At 40.4% G+C, this 17753-nt stretch overlaps 1 protein-coding gene and 1 long non-coding RNA gene across 3 annotated transcripts in view; one reads left to right on the plus strand and one right to left on the minus strand.

Moving 5' to 3' along the window:
* Window positions 1-349: 349 nt before the first annotated feature.
* Window positions 350-9276, minus strand: LOC117511992. The gene is made up of 4 exons (XR_004561178.1): window positions 9264-9276; window positions 7550-7554; window positions 934-936; window positions 350-433 (listed from the first exon to the last, which is right to left on the minus strand). It is a non-coding gene; the product is annotated as an uncharacterized LOC117511992 (long non-coding RNA).
* LOC117511989 (gastrula zinc finger protein XlCGF57.1-like) overlaps window positions 8528-17753 on the plus strand; it is a 32962-nt gene continuing 23736 nt past the window's right edge. For both annotated transcript variants that reach the window (XM_034171912.1, XM_034171911.1), the window contains exons 1-2: window positions 8528-8884; window positions 10547-10668. In XM_034171912.1, coding sequence (XP_034027803.1) covers window positions 8848-8884; window positions 10547-10668 — 159 coding nt within the window. In that variant the 5' untranslated portion in view covers window positions 8528-8847. The remainder of the gene's footprint in view (window positions 8885-10546; window positions 10669-17753) is intronic.

Raw genomic sequence — 17753 nt, forward strand, 5'->3', positions numbered from 1 at the left:
CAGATTGAACTGAAGTCAGATAATCTCATAGGTTTCATGTAGTATTCATTTTTTTCATTTAAATTCACAAAGAAACAATCATCTGCAGTATTTCTGTGAAGGCTCTCAGTTGTCCAGGTGGTTTCCATAGTAGAGAAGCTTGAATCTATAATTTCTTGATTTGGTAGTCTGACTTATGTCTTGACAAGTCAGACTACCAGAGCAAGAAATTTAGCTGAGGAAGCTTCTGCGATTAGAAGCGAAACGTCCTCGCGTCAAGCAACCCAGTCCAATCGAAGATTCAAGCCTCTCTACCATCTGCAGTATTGGTAACTGAAGTTGGTAACAATTCAGAGAAAGTCTGCATTGGCAGAAAAAGAAAAATATGTACAAATCATAGTTAACTTTTATTTGATCTCATATTTTGATGTAGAGAATGATCATTGATCTGAAGCTTTTATTATTCATATAAAATTAAACAGATTATTTGGATGTCTTATTATATAGTATGATTATTGGGTTATGGTGGTACCATTAAAAATGGTGTCACTGTATCCAAATTTTCTTGCAGTCAAAGATACACATTTAATAGAAAAAAATCACTTTCTAAGCTTATATTTTTTTTAGATATAACTGAGAACACTATTTTTTTTAATGTAAGAATTATGTGTCAAGAATCTACCAGAATGCACCAAAATGCACCATTGTTAAAAAAAAATTCTGGAGGGCATGCCCTGGATTCCCAGAGAGGACTTTGTGCCTTCGGTGCTCGTGTTGTACTGCTTCACCGTACAATCTGTCATCGCCAAAAAGGTTTCAGTCAAAAAAAAAATTCTCACCAGCACAGTATTTTCTCTCCTTCACTGCTTTGTTTTGCAGAACCTCAGTCTTGATGTTGGCTTGGTTAGCAGGTAACGTTAGCTCTTGCAGCATCCATTGCTAGTCGCTGGTAACTCACTTGCTTTGTGGCAAGAACTCCCACCAGGCAGAAACACTAAGTTTATGTTGCACTCTTGAACCAGACCAGGCGGCATCTTTCATTTAGCAACTTTATTACCCCAATTCCAAGTGGTCATTTTACACAAAGTGTTCATGGACTAGCCAGCACAGTACGTGAACGTCCACGTCCGTCAAGTCAAAATAAAATCCAAAAGCACTTGGGCACGCTTGTACGTCTTCTGTTGAAATCCCTATCATATAAGTGGTTGCACTGAGGCAAGTGGTGTTACGTCTTGTCAGATTTGCTGAGAACTGTTGCCCCCAAACTACAGTTTGATTTATGCATCCGTATGATAAGACATTCTGTCACCCTAGCAGGGTACGGTTTAGCCGTCAGAGCTGGGTGTGTTGAGGATATAGGCATTTGCGAACAAACATAACAATTAGTACAATGTAATTCCATAGCCAATAAGAACAAATCTACTGTACCACATATTAGTATGGTATATATGAGGGTGCCATCTGTCTCATTCACATTATGAATAAACCTCTTCTGACGTTGCTTCCGTTGTTCTCTGGCTCGGTCCCCAGTGAGCTGCAATTCTTGGGTCAACCACCAGGCCAGGAATCCAAGGAGCATGAAACACACTAAGATCACAACGCAACCGGCTGCCCTACCAACAGTCCGGCAGCGGCGGCGCTGAGCACGCCGCTCCGAGGTCTGCTGTAGTTCAGTCATGATTGCTAGGATACAGTGTTGTTAACCAACCTCACCTAATAGTGCAAGGATCTCCCTGCTTCACTGGCGTTGAGACAATCTATTGCTAATTAAATAGACTCCCTTTGTAGCCAGACTTCCCCTTACACTGTGGAGGCAGCCAACACACGCTGTATCTTACAGTGACTTAGATGTATCCACGTTGATCTCTCCGCTATCTTTACTGCAGTTGGTGTTGTTAACAGCACTTGGTATGGACCTTCCCAACGAGGACTGGACCAGTCTTCCTCTTAATCACTCTGATGAACACCCAGTCTCCTGGCTGGACTACTGGAAGGCCGTCCTGTGGAGATCAAATTATTCGGCAGTAAATGTGTTTGAGTTATCTCTTTCTGTGTAATGTCTTTTTCATAAAATCTGCTAATGTTTGTTCTCATCTGCTGTTTTAGTATCCATGTCAAAAATTGGTAGACGATATGGTTGTCCATAAAGTATCTCAAATGGTGTTAAACCTGATGGTGTTGGTGGTATTCTCATATACAATTTTACTATGGTCCAAACATTCAATCCAGGTTCGTTTTGTCTCTTCCATACATTTCCTTAATCTTGTTTTTATTGTGCCATTTGTCCTTTCCACTAATCCTGCACTTTGTGGGTGGTAAGCACAATGATGTTTTAACTTAATTTTCATGTGTTCTGCTACTCTTTGTACAACTTCATTTACAAAATGTATTCCATTATCACTGTACAATGTCTCTGGTATTCCATAATACGGAATAATTGTCTTACACAGTGCTTTTGCTACTGTTAAAGCATCTGCTTTTTGTGATGGAACAATTTCTACCCATTTTGAAAAGGCATCAATTAATACTAGACAGTATTGATAAGGTCCACATCGATTTAGTTCAATAAAGTCCATATGAACAATTTGAAAAGGATACTGTGGTTTTGGGAATTGCCCTCTCTGGGGTCTTATATTTCCCTGTGGGTTGTGTTTCAGTCAGGTAACACAGGCTTTACAAAATTTTTTTGAGTATAAATTAAATCCACAGGTAGTAAACTATTGGTCTACCATATATACCATCCCCCCTGTCGACACATGCGTTAACCCATGTGTCGCAATTGTAGCTGCTTTGAATAAGCTTTTGGGTAGGGCGGGTTTGTTATGTACACAATAAAGTCCTTTGGGGTTTGGGGTTGCCCCATTTTTCAACCACAAATGTCGTTCCTGCCTGGTGCCTGTTTTTGCATATCCAATAAAAGGTCAGAATCTATTAATGGTTCATTGTCTGTCTGAGCTGTGTAAATAGAAGAAGTGCCATATCGACCAGCTGCTGCTTCTTTCGCTATTTTGTCTGCCAGGCAGTTTCCTCTGGAGACAAAATCTGTACCTCTGGTGTGGCTGCGCATTTACATAATGCCAGGTGTGATGGTAATGTCACTGCTTCTAGCAAATTTGTGAGTAAGCCTGCATGTGTCATGGTTTCCCTGTAGAGGTTATCATACCTCTTTGTTGCCATTGTTTTGCAAAGAACCAAATTGTTGAAAATGCATATTGACTATCTGTATAGACTGTCAGTTTCTGTCCTTTAGCCAAGATACAAGCTCTGGTTAATGCAATGAGTTCTGCAGCTTGGGCTGATTTAAAATGATCAATCTGTTTTGCTTCAATAACAGTATTTGGTAATTGAACAACAGCATAGCCTGTTAATGTCTGTCCTTTCTGATCTTTGAAACATGAGCCATCCACAAAGTAATGTAGTCCATCTGTAAATGGTTCGTCTGTTAAGTCTGGTCGAGGTAATTGTTGTTTCTGTGTGTCTGCCAAACAATCATGCGGTTCACCGTCTATCTCAGTAGGTAGGAGCGTGGCGGGATTCAAGGTGTTGCATCTTTCAATGGTAATCTGTGGCTGAGACAATAGCATTGCTGTATAAGCTATCTGTCTAGCAGGCGATAAGAATGTATCCAAACGTTTGGAATAATAGCCAACTGGTTTATTTTTATTACCATGTTGTTGTAGCAAGACTGCACACATGAATCCCTGTTTTGTGTCCACCATGAGAGTGAATGGCTTGGCATAATTGGGCAGAGATAATACTGTGGAACTCACAAGTTCTTGTTTAAGAGCTGTAAACTGTTCTTCAGCTTCTTTATCCACTGTATTTTGTCAGTCATAGCCATTGGTATAGAGTGTATTAAATCCTGCAATTTCTGCACCTTCTCTGCATAACATGGAATCCAGGCTCTGCAATAATTACATCTTACCTAAGAAAGTCATCATTTCCTTTTTTGTTGCCGGTTTAGGCGCTTTGAGAATAGCGTGCTTTCGATCATCTTGTATTTGTTTCCCCTCAGCTGATAGGATATGGCCTAAATAAGTCACTTGTGGTTGCACAAACTGCCACCTTTTGCTTTTTAATTTTACTTCCTGTTTCTGCCAAATGTTGCAAAAGCATCATAGTACATTTTTGTACAGCTGTCTTTTGTCTTTCCTGCCACCAAATTGTCATCTACATACACCAAGATTTGTGAATCTTCTGGTGGAGTAAATGAATATAAGCAACAATTTATTGCTTGTGTAAAAATGTCGGTAAAAAGGCGGAGGGGTGGGTCCTGTATATGTATATCTTTTCCCTTTAAATGTAAAAGCAAACCAAAATTGAGAGTCTGGATGAACAGGTACTGAGAAAAATGCATTACTGATGTCTATGACAGAGAAGTACATATTTCCAGGACTTAATCTATTTAGCAGCGTATGTGGGTCTGGGACCAGAGGGGCACTAGTTTCTACTGCAGCATTTACTGCACTGTTCCGGGAGGTCTGTCTGTTATCACTGTCCTACATGCTCCTGTGTCACAGAGAAAATCCATGTCCTGTCCATTTACCTTTAGAGTCACCACAGGTTTTTCTTCCTCTTTATGGCCTCTACTCTCATCTGTGCTTCACTGAGCCATACTTTTGCACACTCTATTTCTCCTTCTTTTCTTACTTTCCTGTTACCCTTTTTATTTGCTGCTGCTGCTGTGTAAGTTTTAACACCAAACCTTCACAATCTGGCACAACCAATTTACCTGAAAAGCCATATTTCTTTTTCATTTAGTTATGTACTTCAGATTTTCCGGATTGCGTTTGTGCATGTGTTTTTCGTCGCCCTGAAATAGGGGCTTATTTTCTGTGCATGTGTTTCCCATGTTGCTAACCCTTCACTCTGCAAAGTTCAGGTCAAGCTTCTACCCCGTGGGGCGGACCTTCCTTGGAATCCCCCTCTTTGCAGACTCGTCGGGAATATGTGAGTGTGGTGCATATGGAGTTAAAATGACCTACTTTGCAGACAACGGCTCCACTTTATCCCCTGATAAAATGGGATATCAAGCTGTCCGTGCTTCAGTCACTCACAGTCTCATTCTTTATCATTACTAAGGAATACTCAGTCAAACAATACCACACATACAGTCCGACACTGTCACACACACACACACACACACACTCCCACAACCGCTCCAACTCTCACACATATACAAAATAAATTACAGATTTCATCAATGATTGCAATTACAGACAAGCCCTCATCTAAAAAAAAAAAAAATAATAAATAATAATAATAAATAAATCATTTATATCAAGACATAAATAACACAACAAAATCCTTACAACAAAACAACAAAACAGAATTTTCTCTCATTCATACCACAACACACTTAGTTTCACTTTTGAAATAATCAATTAATTTGCGTCTCTCTAACTGCTTCTCCTGAAATTTATTCTTACTCCTCCTGTATTTCTCAGCCGGATGGGGACTCGAACCCCTCCGCCACCTGTGCCGGCAGGACCGGAGACTCTAACTCCCTCCCCCGCACTTTATTCGGATGGGGACTCGAACCCCTCCTCAACATATTTTCCTCACAGGCAGGCAGTAATTACTTACGTTAATTTGTTGCGCCCCTCATTTTCGGAGGCGTCGTCAATCTACTGCGGCGAGCGGAGGTGGACGTCTATAGTCACCGGCCCGACGGAGAATTCACTCCTCAGGACTTTCCTTCGATCCCTCTAGTGGAATCGGCTGTGCACAGTCTGCGGCGTGTCTCCTCCGTTCGCTCGAGAAGATCTGTCGACGCCCCACGTTGGGCGCCAAGAAAAAACTGTTGGGTTTGCACCCTGTTTTTAAAGAAATGAGAGGCACAAACACTGAAAAGAAACCAGTCAGAGAGAGACAAATATATAATTTTTTTGCTCTGCGCAGAGGAGGAGAACAATGAAGCAGCTTGTAAGTGCTCAGCTACAAAGCTCTCCTAAAATCTCCTCCTCTGGCCCAGCCTTTTATTTAGTTCAACATGAGAAAAAACAAACAAGGACAGTCGGGAGAGGTTACACGAGTCATATCTGCAAGAGGGTGATAGCAAAGCGAGGTAACGGCTGAAACCTTCCATTCCTGCAACATGAGCCTTGGGCTCAAAGCAGGATAAGGCACTTAAAAATGAAAAATAGTTTGCTCAATCATGAAGAATGCAGACAACAAGTCTTTCTTTCTAAAACCTACAAAAAAAAAATAAGCATAAACTATAAGAAAATAAATAATAATAATATAAGCATAAACTAAAGAAAATAAATGATAATATGAGCATGAACTGTATAAAATCCTTGACAGGTGTATTCATCCTTTATCTTTGAGCCCTCCATAAGCTTTGCCATTGCTTGTCATCCCCTGTATTTTGCTCCCTGGTTTTACCTGGTCGTATCTTTTCCTGCGTTTTGATTTGTGTTTGTAATGTTTATGCCAGTTTTGCACTTTGGACATTCTCTGTTTGTTTGGACGTATTCACATGTTCTTCGATAATAAATCAACTTGCAATCACTTTACATCCTGTTCTGGCTACTGCCTGCATTCTTGGGTTCAAATTGAAACTGCTAATGCAATAGAAGAATCCAGCAACCCATGCATCCAACAGGCAGTATCCCTGACATTGTGGTGCGGAGAACAATTTTTTCAAGACTAAACTAGCTCTTCAATTGTTACCATTGCTGTTACACTCCCAGTTAAAAGTTTGGATTTCTGGAACAAGCATGGGACTTAGTGGAGGATAATTCATGGGATTTTGACTGGTTCCAGGACCTGTATGCCTTGGATGATCTATTTAATAGGGGTAGGCTCCTGGATTGGGTTTGCCGACCAGAGGCATACCTGCCATTAAGGCCCCATCAGATGCTGAAACTGCACTTTGGTTTCAATAGACGACGCAACACCACCAAACTATACTGACACATTAATCAGTACTGAAAAAACAAAATATTAAACTCCATTGATGACATTATTCACTCCGAACCTCATGTCATGACTGTTTACCCAGACCTACATAACATCAGAACACTCTTCATGCAATGATGGGTTCCTCCCTACATCAAGGCACCTATGGACTTCCTGTACTCACCAGACCCAAATGTCTCTGTACCTTTTGTCTTCAATTCCTTTTTGTTTTCTCCATTCCGCTCTCCAGGACATGGCTACATTATTGTTTAAAATCCAAGACCTATTTTGTGAATATCACTGCCACAATCAGCAAAGCAAACGGTAAATTTTCTCGGCTCTCAACTAGATTTTTTGAGCCAAGCCTGAGCTCTTAACCGCTTTTCATGAGTTTATGAACATTAAGGCACAGTTCAAGCAGGGTTGGGTTCTTCCTTGTATTGAAGACCTGATGGACTTTCTGTTTGAGTCCAAGATAACTGCTGCCTGCAGGGAGGAATCATGCGTAATCACACTTTCAGACGCCGCCATCACTTATAATGGGCATGCAGCGACACAGAAACCGGGCACAGCTCTCCTACCTGCTATTCCAGAAATGCAGCCTCTGAGACCGATCCTGCCCCAGGTACCTCCAGTTCCTGTTGAACGTGATGTCACTGAACGTCACACTCACTTTGTGTAAACAATCAGTTCTCTTAATGAATGTTTATTTTCTTTTATGAGTGGAATATCTTTCTAATCACATAAATCTGAAAATGCCAGAAGTGTTGTACTGTGGAAAACTGAAGGGATGATGTCATCGCCCTGCCTCTGTAACATCTTAACACTGTAATTTTACACTGCAATTTAGCATATTTTGTTTGTTTGTTTTTTTCCTTCTTGTTGGTGGTGGGACAAAGTGCTGGCGTCCTCCAGCTCAGCCTGAGAAACTCACCTACAGCAGACAGCATCCATTTCAAAATGAGCAAATATTTGTACAAAAACAAACAAAAAAAAAGTCTATCAGTTTGAACATTAAATATTTTGTCTTTGTGGTGTATTCAATTGAATATAGGTTGAAGAGGATTTGCAAATCATTGTATTCTGTTTTTAATTTACATTTCACACAACATCCCAACTTCATTGGAATTGGGGTTGTATATAAAATTCAGCCGTAGGTTGTATCAAGGAGGCAGGGTAAATGGAGTAATCACACAACTACATATAGGTCACACAGGTTTAAATCACACTCTTAACATCATTGGAAAACATGAATGAGGTGCAGCAGGAGGGAGACGGTGGAGCACGTGTTACTGGAGTGACAAGCATATAACAGACAGCGAAGAATTTTACGAGACAATGACAGAACACGAGGACAGAGCAGTTTAACGCTTCGAGGATTACTTTCTTTATCTACATTTACATTTCCACAATACATTTTTTTTTACAATTTTCTCTAAAGATCTAAAGGGAATAGGTTTATTCAAGAGAATTTAGTACCCTTTTTTCTCCCCTCGCTCATCTTCTCAATTCCTCATTAGTATAACGTACTTCAGAATCCAGTAATGCTCCAATCCTAACCAGTTGGTGGCGGTAATGCGCCGTGTTGGTTTGCAAACCGTCAATAAAATTCAAAGAAGAAGAAGAACCCGTATTGAAGAAGAACGGTTTGTTTTCCTGGTAGCTTTCAAAGCCACAGCTAGTTAGCTGGAAACACTGGAAATTATCATGGAAACAAATAACATTTCAGTTTGTAAACCTGTGATATGTTTCTGAAGGAGCTCCAGACTTACAAAAAACCTCGTGAAGAAACCGGAAGAAGAAGAAGGGAAGATGAACTTGGCCAAAAGTTAAACAAGCGGAAACAGCGGCTAACTGCTGATGAAGATATATTTGACTCAAATATATCTTCACTCAAATGTTATTAAAAATAATCGCACGGTATTAGTGGTTTAAACGAAGAGAAGAAATGAGTCAAAGTGCTGGATGCTGTTTTCAAGCTTGATGTTCGTTGAAACAGCAGGTTTGTTCACTAAACTTTATTTTAGAGCAACACTAAAAACAAAATTTTTACCATTTGTCTGGTTTGTGGTCAAAATATCCGATTACACGTAATATAAATCAGAATAACTTTTACGTCAAATTTCAGTAAGATATAACTGCTTTTCTTAAGTTAAAAACACCTTGTAACAAGTGAAAATTCACTTAGGTTTTCTTAAATTTATTTGAGAAAAGGCATTTTGTTTTATTACCAGGAAGTGTTCTATTACAAATAACACGGCAGCTTAAATTGTGTGGTGAGTCAAAAAAGCTTGTTACATCTCTGATATGACTCAAAATAAGTTTTCCAAGAATTTTATAATGCATTTTCCTGAAAGCAAGGAATTATATATTTCTGAAACTTGATTTGTAAAGTGATTTTGTCAATTATCATATATATAAATGATACGCCAATATGATTGGATAAAACACTAAAGAATGAATAGCAATACACCCTTTTCGCGGACGGGTAATATTTTTCATACCACCCGAGTAATCAGCCAATCAGGTGTCACGTACAGTTCTTTCCGCCTCACTTAGAAAACAGCGCTTGGAACTTGAGGTGGATGGATGATGAAAGAAGCAAAACGCCTTTGCAATTTATGTCAATATTTTGATGAATTTCTTCATTTACAGCAGCTTCATTAAACAAATGTACTCGAATGATTATCAGCACGACGGCGAGCTTACAGGCTAACCTCCGCTAACACTAGAAGACAGTTGCCAGTTATGGCTTCTGAAACAAGGGAGAAAAAAAAAGAAACAGCACTGTTCAGCTGAAGCATTAGTGGACATAAAATATTCTGTCTGTTAAAAGCTTCACCTCTTGTTCCACGTGTGTATTTCCCACCGGTGTCATGTACGTCCACTAATGATTCAACTGAACTGTGCTGTTTCTTTTTTTCTCCCTTGTTTCAGAAGCCATAACTGGCAACTGTCTATAAAGCCATATTCATTGGTGAACAACTTGATAACTGATAATATTAATGTAATTAGGACACACCCACATGTCACCTAGATGGCTGTGTTTTGGAGGTGGTGATGGAGCAGTGATTTGCCACGGCCCGGTTTTATAAAGCAGTCTAAGACTCATCTTTTGGAAGGAAGGAGAGTCTTGCGGTGGGAGTGGGTGTTCCGGGACCGGAATAATCCATTGGAGATGTATACGGACCCGAGGTCGGGAGTACTTCTCCTCTGCTGCAGTGGACTCAACCATGTTTGTAACAGATGGACCAGCCCGGAAGTAAACAAAACTGTTGAGCATTGGAGGTATTTATTAGCAACGGCACTCGCGAGGCTGCTATGACTGTGAAAATCGTTGACTAACGTAAGACGGATAATCTACAAGTTTAGTCATCGATGTGAAACTGAGATTAGATGGATAATGTTGGGCGACTGACCTTAGTTGACTAAGTAAGCTCAGTAGACTAAAAGATTAGACTGTTTTATGAAACCGGGCCCTGGTTTGTTGCCAACCAAGACACAGTACATTTTCATAGTCTGATGGATGCAACACCAGTACATGTTCCCAAACCTGAGCTGAATCCTGCAGTCCAATAACACTTTGTAGTAAAGTCACTCAGAGACACCACTATAGTGCTTTATTATAATGAATAACTTTATCAATTTAAATTCTTACTTGCAGACATGCAGCAGCTGCTAGTGAGTAAAAATGATGTCCTTCCTGAGCAGAAGGAAAGGAATCGGATTCTGGACCAAAAGGATTCAGAGCTGCCAAACATTAAAGAGGAACAAGAGGAACTCTGGGTAAGTTATTAGGGAAAGCAGCTTCATGAGCAGGGTGAGGCTGATATCACAAAGTTCTTTTTCACTGTATCTGTAATAGTCAGGTAGATTGGTGTAATAATTGTGGATTTTAGAAGCATGAAATTTGGTGCATGTGTAGACATCAAGCCTAGTAAACTTTTTAGTTATGGAACTCCTCCCTCGAAATAAGGTCTGTGTGAGCTTTGGCAGCCAAAAGAACACTGTCCTCAGAGAGTATTTTGCATCATGAAACAATCACAGATGATTGGATGATTCAGTTCATCCAAATAGCACCCTTTATTCATGGTAAACTATAAACATAAGGTGTAAAAGCACATAACTCAAAATTGACCAATAATATAACTTTTTACTGGGCATGTTAACAGATTTGAGAGCAGATTGTTCGAGTGAGGCTGCACCTCAAGAGAGTCTAATTGGTAACCATAATGTACAAGTAGTTGAAGGTGTTGCAAACAGTCAGTGTTGTTCAGGTTGCCTGCGACCACTCTGTGCATCACAGTCTTGTCCACTGCACTGACACAGGGCAGTACATTTCAGTGCTGCCTTATTCCATTTGCATCGTCCTCAGCAGCCTTTCTTACAGCCACAAGAAATTATTCCCTTGAGGATGTCCTGGCCTCTTGCAAGGTTGTCCAGAGCGGTTTCCAGCTGGGTGGGTGGGTTGACCCACTCCCATTCATCTGGGGATGGCAGAAGAACATGTCATTTTGGGAATATTATTAGACTTGCATCTGTCTAGGTGATTTCTTTTGCAGGCACTAACCTAGCCTCCCCCTGTAGTGGTAGGTATGTAGCCTGGCCATCATTTGTGAAAGGACACATGGCCTTGGGTGGTGGGGCATCCTTCCTCATCTTTTCCAGTGGGTGTACATTGGTGTAGGACTCAGGCAGCTGAGCTAGTGTCTAGGTCGGTGCTGTCTCTTCAATGATACGATATTCCCTGCAGTCATCCCAGGATTATTGGGCATGGGGTACTAGAACAATGAGATTCCAGTGCCATGGAAGGAATGTGTTCAATCATCAAGATGGGGTTGTGGTATGCGTTATCAGGGGCTGCTGTTGTGAATAGCCCCTGGTGAAGGTTGGGTGGGCAAATGTCCTGATCTCGGCAGTACTGCTCACACACTTTGTTGCTGTGTGAGACTGCCATCACTTGGTCATAGGAAATGGATAACCTGAGGTCAAACAGTGTCTCCACCAGGTCACGCTTCCATGTTTTTGCATGAACGGTGGGGCGAACATAGATGGACAGTGGTGTTTCTTTTGTTTTGTTGTGATGTACATGTACACCAGCACTCTCAGCCCATCGGCGAGAAGAGCTGTTACACTGCAGAAGCTGACAAACACTGAGGGATGCTTGATGTGTACCACTGCTTGACTGGGACTGGATGTTGGGACTATCAAGGATCATGGCTACAATTGCCAGCAGTGACTGGGGTACAGAGTTGACCTGATGACCTGACATGCATCATCAAAGGAGCCTGTGAATGTCGTCTGCAGTTGGAACATTCCACACAATTTTGGCTGTTCGTGCCAAACAGATGGCTTAATCATCAAAATCTTCCTTGCAGAGCTTACGCAAAGCAGCTCCCAGGTCTCTATCAAAGCCAAGGAGTACATCACGCCCTTCTTTGTAGGCTTTTTGGTCTGGGAAGTGGGCAAGGATGCGATTTTTAAGGTCAGTGCTGTCTGTGTCGGTGTCTTGACGCCAAATTGCTGAAGCTGTGTAGAATACAGTTTGACAAGCTTGAAGACTGGAGCTTCATCTTCATCCATTCTTGCTTCATCAATGTACAGTAGTGTTCAGAATAATAGTAGTGCTATGTGACTAAAAAGGTTAATCCAGGTTTTGAGTACCGTATTTTCCGGACTATAAGTCGCACCGGAGTATAAGTCGCACCAGCCACTTTGTCCATTATAAAGAAAAATAAACCATAAATATGTCGCACTGGACTATAAGTCGCATGGACATACAGGTTTGTTAACATGAAACGTTCAGATGATAATATTGTGACGGCTACCGTTTTCGGATGCATATTTCACCAGTCGCAACTTGTAATCTGCAGAGTATGATTTTCTTTTTGGCATTTTTCAGGCCTTCTCCGTTGTCTTGTTAAGTTATCAGTAATGTTGAAATTTTTTTTTTCTATGGTAGTCAGAAGTCGCAGGAACAGTCACACAAGCCTTGCGTGCTCTCGTGAGCTGCATTTTACCTACGATATGTTGGTATTTTGCGGACCAACATATGCGAGCCGAACCATAACCCACACCATTGCTGAACGGGTCTTTTCTAACATATTACCCACTGTGACCATGTATACACCAGGTGTCAGCTGCAGATGTTCGTACAGCACCTACCTGCGCAGCTCATGACCTCCCCGTGGTGTCGACGCCAGCTCCTTCCAAGTGCAGACGCTAATCCTCCGCCGTCGCTCATCCAGTGCTCGCACGCAGCTCTCAGCATCAACTTAAACACTCTGCTCACACTGATATCCAAGGGTTGAAGCTGTTTTGTTAGCCTTCCCGGAATAACAGCAAGCACCGTGTTCGTCGCTTCACACGCTGTTTCACAATCATTGTCGGGGTGTAGGTGAGGAAATACGCGTCCAATGTTCTGTTCTCTGATTGGTTATCGCGACCAGCGTGACCTATAGGTGGCCATCATACTACAGTGCCAATGATGCATTGCATTTCCATTTCGGTGGTCATTTTAAAACATAGTGCAACTCTGTCACGTAAAATTGTTTTTTACGGTAAATTAATTGAGAATCTACCGGTATATTTTTCATTTATAAGTCGCTCTGGAGTATAGGTCGCACCCCCTGCCAAAACATGTAAAAAATTGGCGACTTATAGTCCGAAAATACGGTATATTTCTTATTGTTACATGGGAAACAAGGTACCAGTAGATTCAGTAGATTCTCACAAATCCAACAAGACCAAGCATTCATGATATGCACCACTCTTAAGCTATGAAATTGGGCTATTAGTAAAAAAAAAGTAGAAAAGGGGGTGTTCACAATAATAGTAGCATCTGCTGTTGACGCTACAAACTCAAAACTATTATGTTCAAACTGCTTTTTTAGCAATCCTGTGAATCACTAAACTATTATTAGTTGTATACACAGTTTTTCATGATTTCTTCACATCTGCGAGGCATTAATTTTGTTGGTTTGGAACCAAGATTTTGCTCGTTTACTAGTGTGCTTTGGGTCATTGTCTTGTTGAAACACCCATTTCAAGGGCATGTCCTCTTCAAGTATTTTGACATATCCAACTGATCCATGATACCTGGTATGCGATATATAGGCCCAACATCATAGTAGGAGAAACATGCCCATATCATGATGCTTGCACCACCATGCTTCACTGTCTTCACTGTGAACTGTGGCTTGAATTCAGAGTTTGGGGGTCATCTCACAAACTGTCTGCGGCCCTTGGACCCAAAAGAACAATTTTGCGCTCATCAGTCCACAAAATATTCCTCCATTTCTCTTAGGCCAGTTGATGTGTTCTTTGGCAAATTGTAACCTCTTCTGCACATGTCTTTTATTTAACAGGGGGACTTTGTGGGGGGATTCTTGCAAATAAATTAGCTTCACACAGGCGTCTTCTGACTGTCACAGCACTTACAGGTAACTCCAGACTGTCTTGATCATCCTGGAGCTGATCAACGGGTGAGGCTTTGCCATTCTGGTTATTCTTCTATCCATTTGATGGTTGTTTCCATTTCTTCCACGCGTCTCTGTTTTTTTTTTTTTTGTCCATTTTAAAGCATTGGAGATCATTGTAGATGAACAGCCCTATAATTTTTTGCACCTGCGTATAAGTTTTCCCCTCTCCAATCAACTTTTAATCAAACTACGCTGTTCTTCTGAACAATGTCTTGAACGTCTCATTTTCCTCAGGCTTCAAAGAGAAAAGCATGTCAACAGGTGCTAGACTTCATCCTTAAATAGGGGACAACCTGATTCACACCTGTTTGTTCCACAAAATTGACAAAACTCACTGGACTGAATGCCACACTACTATTATTGTGAACACGGGTTTTCTACTTTTTTTTACTAATAGCCCAATTTCTAGCCTTAAGTGTGCATATCATGATTGCTTGGTCTTGTTGGATTTGTGAGAATTCTACTGGTACCTTGTTTCCCATGTACAATAAGAAATATACTCAAAACCTGGATTAATCTTTTTAGGTCACATAGCACTACTATTATTCTGAACTCTACTGTATGTCAGCAACTCTGTGAGAGCAACACTTTTGCTGGTGTTGTTGTATTCTGTTTGCCTTTGCGGGCTTGCTGTGCTGCAGCTCTGTTGATTTAATTTAAACCAGGTAAGTTATTAAGAAAAAAAATCTTATTTACAATAACTACCTGGTGGATAGGGAAAAACCAGAGGTAAATCACAAATGTGGATCAAATAACAACATTTTACAGTATATACAACAGACTAGAACTAGTAAGAGACAATAGCATTTTCAGTCATATGAAAAAAGTACTAATTACTTCATTTTAGCCAAAGCATGAGCAGGTTTTCAGCCAGCAGATTCTTTAAAATGCGCTTAAAAATTCCTATCGACACAAAGGTGCTCAGTTTTAATACCTTTTGAATCTCGTTCCAGTCTTTTGCTGCAGCATAAGTAAAGGATAGTTCTCCATATTTTGATTTGATTTTAGTACATTAAGCATATGAGTTGGGCTGAGCGTGTACTATCTGGTGTTATAGAAGCTTAAATTACTAAGATAAGGTGAGATAGATCTAATAGACATTTATAAATAACACATACCAGTGGAACTTCCTTCTGTTTTGTAAACCATATTTGTTTTAAACCATTTGTTATAAAATTAAGGCAGAGTGGTACGTAACATCAAGCTTAGCAAAGAAGACTTAGGAGCTTGTCTGTATATTAAGTTAAAAAGTGATACCAAACACATAGGTGATACTAATGGCGTCTTGCAAGACATTGCTGAGTTTTGCAAGACGTTGCTGCTCTTGAAGATCTGTGGCACATTTTTGCTACTTTCTTGTTGAGCCCAAAAAAGTACTGCTTTGTGGAGAGTGTCAACTGTGTCATCATCCCCACAGGAAAAAAAATATACGTATATATCTTTTTGTCACTGCTCTGTAGCACTTTGTGAACTTCTTGGAACTTCTTGTGAACTTCTTGGAATCCCCTGAACTGGAGTCACAGGCTTTCTTAGAATATCTTGCTGCTCACTCTAGCTTTGAATTGTTGAATTTGCTTGGCAGGATTTGAGCCACTTGGCCAAGTGTTCTGGTGTTCTGTTGAGATGTGCGGTCTTGTCGAATTGTGCGTCTCGTCGCATACATCGACAGTTCCGCATCCCATCGATATTGTGCTGTAAATACAGTGTGCACATACAAATTTTTACTTTTAAAATTGGAAAGACACTTATTGTTCTTGTATTTTCATTCCTCTGTGACTCATTCGGGGAGTTCAACAGCAGTAAAGAGAGGCACATCAATCCATGGGGGACGTGTGAAAGTCTGCACATGCGCAGTTGCGCAGAGGGCTGGCCTCTAACAGGAATGACATCTTGTCAGAACCCGGCATAGTGACTTTGATGCCTTTGCCGTCATCAAGGCACCTAAGATCAATTGGCATGGGCATAGCCTGCAGCTCATTGAAGTGTATCAGGCTTTTTTTTGCCACAGGATTGTACCCTTGACCAACACTGTCATCAGTCCACTTGCTTTCAGTGGGGCACTGTGTTGATTCTGGAGTTACTGTCTGGCAAAGACAGCACATGTGCAGTCAGTTATGGGTTGTGTCTCTTGAGATGGGGCAGCCTGCTTTGAATAGGGAAACTCTTACATATGGTGAAAGTAAATTTAGAACTTCAGTGTTTCTTTTCAGTTAAAAAATAATCCCAACTGATTAACCCAACATAATGTACTAGTCATGTTGCATAATTTCTTAAAAGTTTCAGCAGTCTGCTGTTGTTAAAAACAAAAATTTGGCGACACTTTGAATTCAGTACCGTTTACACCACTTCTGCATGTTACCAGTGGCCCTTTTTCTTTTGTGCATATTTTGTTTGATTCCTATGAGAACAATATTCAGCTGGCAGTCAGTGGATGGCAGCAGTTATTTACTGTGCCCCCAGCCTTTCAACAGTGACCACTGCTTGACCTCCCAGCATGCCCTGTGGCAGCAGCCATTTTTAGCTGGAAGCATGTGCTCTGCTGTTTCTCTTTTTTTCACAGTTTTCAACAGCACTTGTCTAAAGACTTGGTAAATAATCATTTATGTGATAATATATCTATTTTGCTTCTTACATAAGTGTCACAAGTTTGTTTAAATCAAATCAATAGGAAAAATGCAATTCATTTATAAATTATTTGCCAAAATGCCAGTTCTAAGATAGCTGTTCAAATGCCCCTATACAATTGAAATAGTGAAAACTAGTTATTATGTGAGAGGAAACCAGAGCACCTGGAGAAAACCCACGTAAACATGGGGAGAACTTGCAAACTCCACAGAGAAAGGCCACAGATGGGAATTGATCCCACGAGCTTCTTGCTGTGAGGCAACAGTGCTAACCACTAAGCCACTGTGCTGCCATAATAACAAATAATACATAATTTGTTTGGCAAAAATTCAGTACTCCTCACATATTTTATGAGAAGTTTGGATCGTACTTTTGAATGTTTATTGGTTTGAAAAGCAGAGATGGTAACAGTATGCCTATTTTTTGTTTAATATGCCAACAAAAATGGCTTGGAGTGCAAAATTTATTAATATATTGGTGTATTTTAAACAACTTTGAAACAATGATACGTGCATACTCTCAATCCAATTAGTCAAAAAATAGCTTATGTAAAAGAAAGAAAAAATCTTTAACACTAACACTTGGACTTATTTTTACTAAAAATGTTTAGTAATGTTTAGTAAAAATGTTAATATTTTTTTAAACCAAAATTTTTGACATGGCTTATATAGCCGAATATGTTTGAAATTGGTATTTCATGTATATAATTGGTATTTCAGGTCCCTGAAGCAGCTTAGTCACCATGTCCGACTAAGATGATGCTAT

The sequence above is a fragment of the Thalassophryne amazonica genome, chromosome 6 (assembly GCF_902500255.1).
Source record: "Thalassophryne amazonica chromosome 6, fThaAma1.1, whole genome shotgun sequence".
Lineage (NCBI taxonomy): Eukaryota > Metazoa > Chordata > Actinopteri > Batrachoidiformes > Batrachoididae > Thalassophryne > Thalassophryne amazonica.